Raw genomic sequence first — 1,988 nt, 5'->3', positions numbered from 1 at the left:
CTTTACCGTCAAATCACGAATACGACAAATTACCGTAACGCGAATGATCGCTAATACTATTGCAGACGAACTAATACTTAACACTAATATGTACAGCTATGTACAGAGGGCGAGCGCCAAACATACCCGCCCACCAAAATACGCGGTATTTTATTTAAACCGGGGCAATCGCCGGCGAAGCCGGGCCCATTGGCAAGGGGCACAACTTCCCCAAAAGACGCACCAGAGAGCCATCCGCCACCCGCACCGTGGCGACCCGTGCAACGCCATCGCTACCTGGATGTAGCGCCTCCACACGTCCGCGCCTCCAACGTAGGGGCGACAAGTTGGCGTCCTTGATGAGGACCAGCGAGCCAACAACGATCTGACTAACCGAGGTCCACTACTTGGGACGCTGTTGTAGAGTAGTGAGATACTCCTGGTGCCAACGTTTCCAGAAGTCTTGGTAGATTCGTTGAACGAGCTGCCATCGACTCAAGCGATTAATCGGCAGCGAGGTCACGTCGTGCGTGGGAACGGATACCAGGGGCTCCATCGTGAGGAAATGTCCCGGGACTTCGAGATCCGAAAGGTCGGTGCTCACAGGGCAGAGGGGTCGGGAATTCAATACAGTCTCGATTTGGGCGAGGACGGTAGTAAACTCCTCGATCGTCAGGACTTGGTCTCTCACCACCCTTCGCAGGTGAGTCTTGAAGGATTTAACGCCCGACTCCCAGAGGCCCCCGAAATGGGGCGCGGAGGGGAGATTGAATGTCCACTTTATTTTCTCTCGCTCCGCCGCAAGGCCCATGTGAGTTTCAAGTTCGCGCGCAGCCCCTATGAAATTGGTGCCGCAGTCACTATAAAGGAGTGAGCAGCGTCCGCGTCGTGCCACGAATCGTTGCAGCGCAGCGAGAAATGAGTCTGTGGATAACGAAAATACCAAAGCCAGTTTGAGAAACGGCTTAGGGATCCCTTTCCCGATCCGAAGTAGGTCTATTTCCGCTCGAAATACATCCGCTTGCACGACTTTCACTATGACTAGCAAGGCGGAATGCAACTCGAGTTGATCAATGGCCAAAGTCTCGTGAGTAGACTTGGCGCGGAATCTATTTACAAACCTAAGACTATACGCGATTATTTTGCAAATTTTATCCAACGACGAAATTTTATATAACAACGAAAGTACCGCGTTGGGCGCGTCGAGCGCGACAAGAGATGTGGCTCGTTCTTCCTCGATAGGAAGGACGTTTGGCCGAGGTGAGGGTTCAACCCGAGGTTCAAAGTGCACGAGCCACTCGGGGCCCGTCCACCACATCGAATTGGCCACCAGATCGCGGGAGTAAAGTCCGCGGGAGCAATGATCCGTCGGATTGGTTTCCGTATCGACCTGGCCCCAGGATGAGACCGGTACCTTCTCGTGAATGAGAGCAACGCGGTTGCGAACAAACGTCTTTCACCTATGTAGAGACGAGCGAATCTAGGCGAGGGCCGCCTCGGAATCCGACCACGCATACTCGGCGTCGATTCCGAGGGGTCCCCGCAGGACTTGACAAACGTAAGCGATACTCGTTTGACCTCCGAATGAGGTCCGGCCGTTTGGCGACACCCGAATGGTGATACGCCAAGACGGCGGCAGTTTGTGACCTCCGAATGAGGTCCGGCCGTTTGGCGACGCCCGAAGCCCTCCGTGATAGCGGGAGGAACAATGGTGACACGCCAAGACGGCGGTAGTGCGGTCCTACCGTTCGGCGACACCCGAGTGGTGATACGCCGAGACGGCGGTGTCCAAGGGCACCGTGAGTGTAGGTGACTCGACGGTGCGCGATGACGAGTTGAGTGTGTCGTAAACCAACCTTGACCAAGCGAAAGTATAATTGCACGAATCTCTTCGCCGCGAACGTGCCCATGCGGCGAACGGGCGAGAGGTGTCATGCGTTGCGAATTTGTGACCTCCGAATGAGGTCCGGCCGTTTGGCGACACCCGAGTGGTGATACGCCAAGACGGC

At 55.4% G+C, this 1,988-nt stretch overlaps 1 protein-coding gene across 1 annotated transcript; it reads right to left on the bottom strand.

The window, feature by feature from the left end:
* Positions 1-382: 382 nt before the first annotated feature.
* On the bottom strand, positions 383-790 carry LOC112462839. Its single transcript, XM_025028896.1, has one exon. The coding sequence runs from the start codon at positions 788-790 to the stop codon at positions 383-385; it is 408 nt and encodes a 135-aa protein (XP_024884664.1).
* Between the last annotated feature and the right edge of the window lie 1,198 nt (positions 791-1,988).

Source organism: Temnothorax curvispinosus, unplaced genomic scaffold (assembly GCF_003070985.1).
Source record: "Temnothorax curvispinosus isolate PA1 unplaced genomic scaffold, ASM307098v1 QBEX01012828.1, whole genome shotgun sequence".
Classification (NCBI taxonomy): Eukaryota; Metazoa; Arthropoda; class Insecta; order Hymenoptera; family Formicidae; genus Temnothorax; species Temnothorax curvispinosus.
This window is presented reverse-complemented; position numbering and strand designations above follow the sequence as displayed.

What these genes read in the sequence shown, in the direction of transcription:
- LOC112462839 (XM_025028896.1), bottom strand. Translation starts at nt 790, where the DNA reads ATGGGCCTTGCGGCGGAGCGAGAGAAAATAAAGTGGACATTCAATCTC.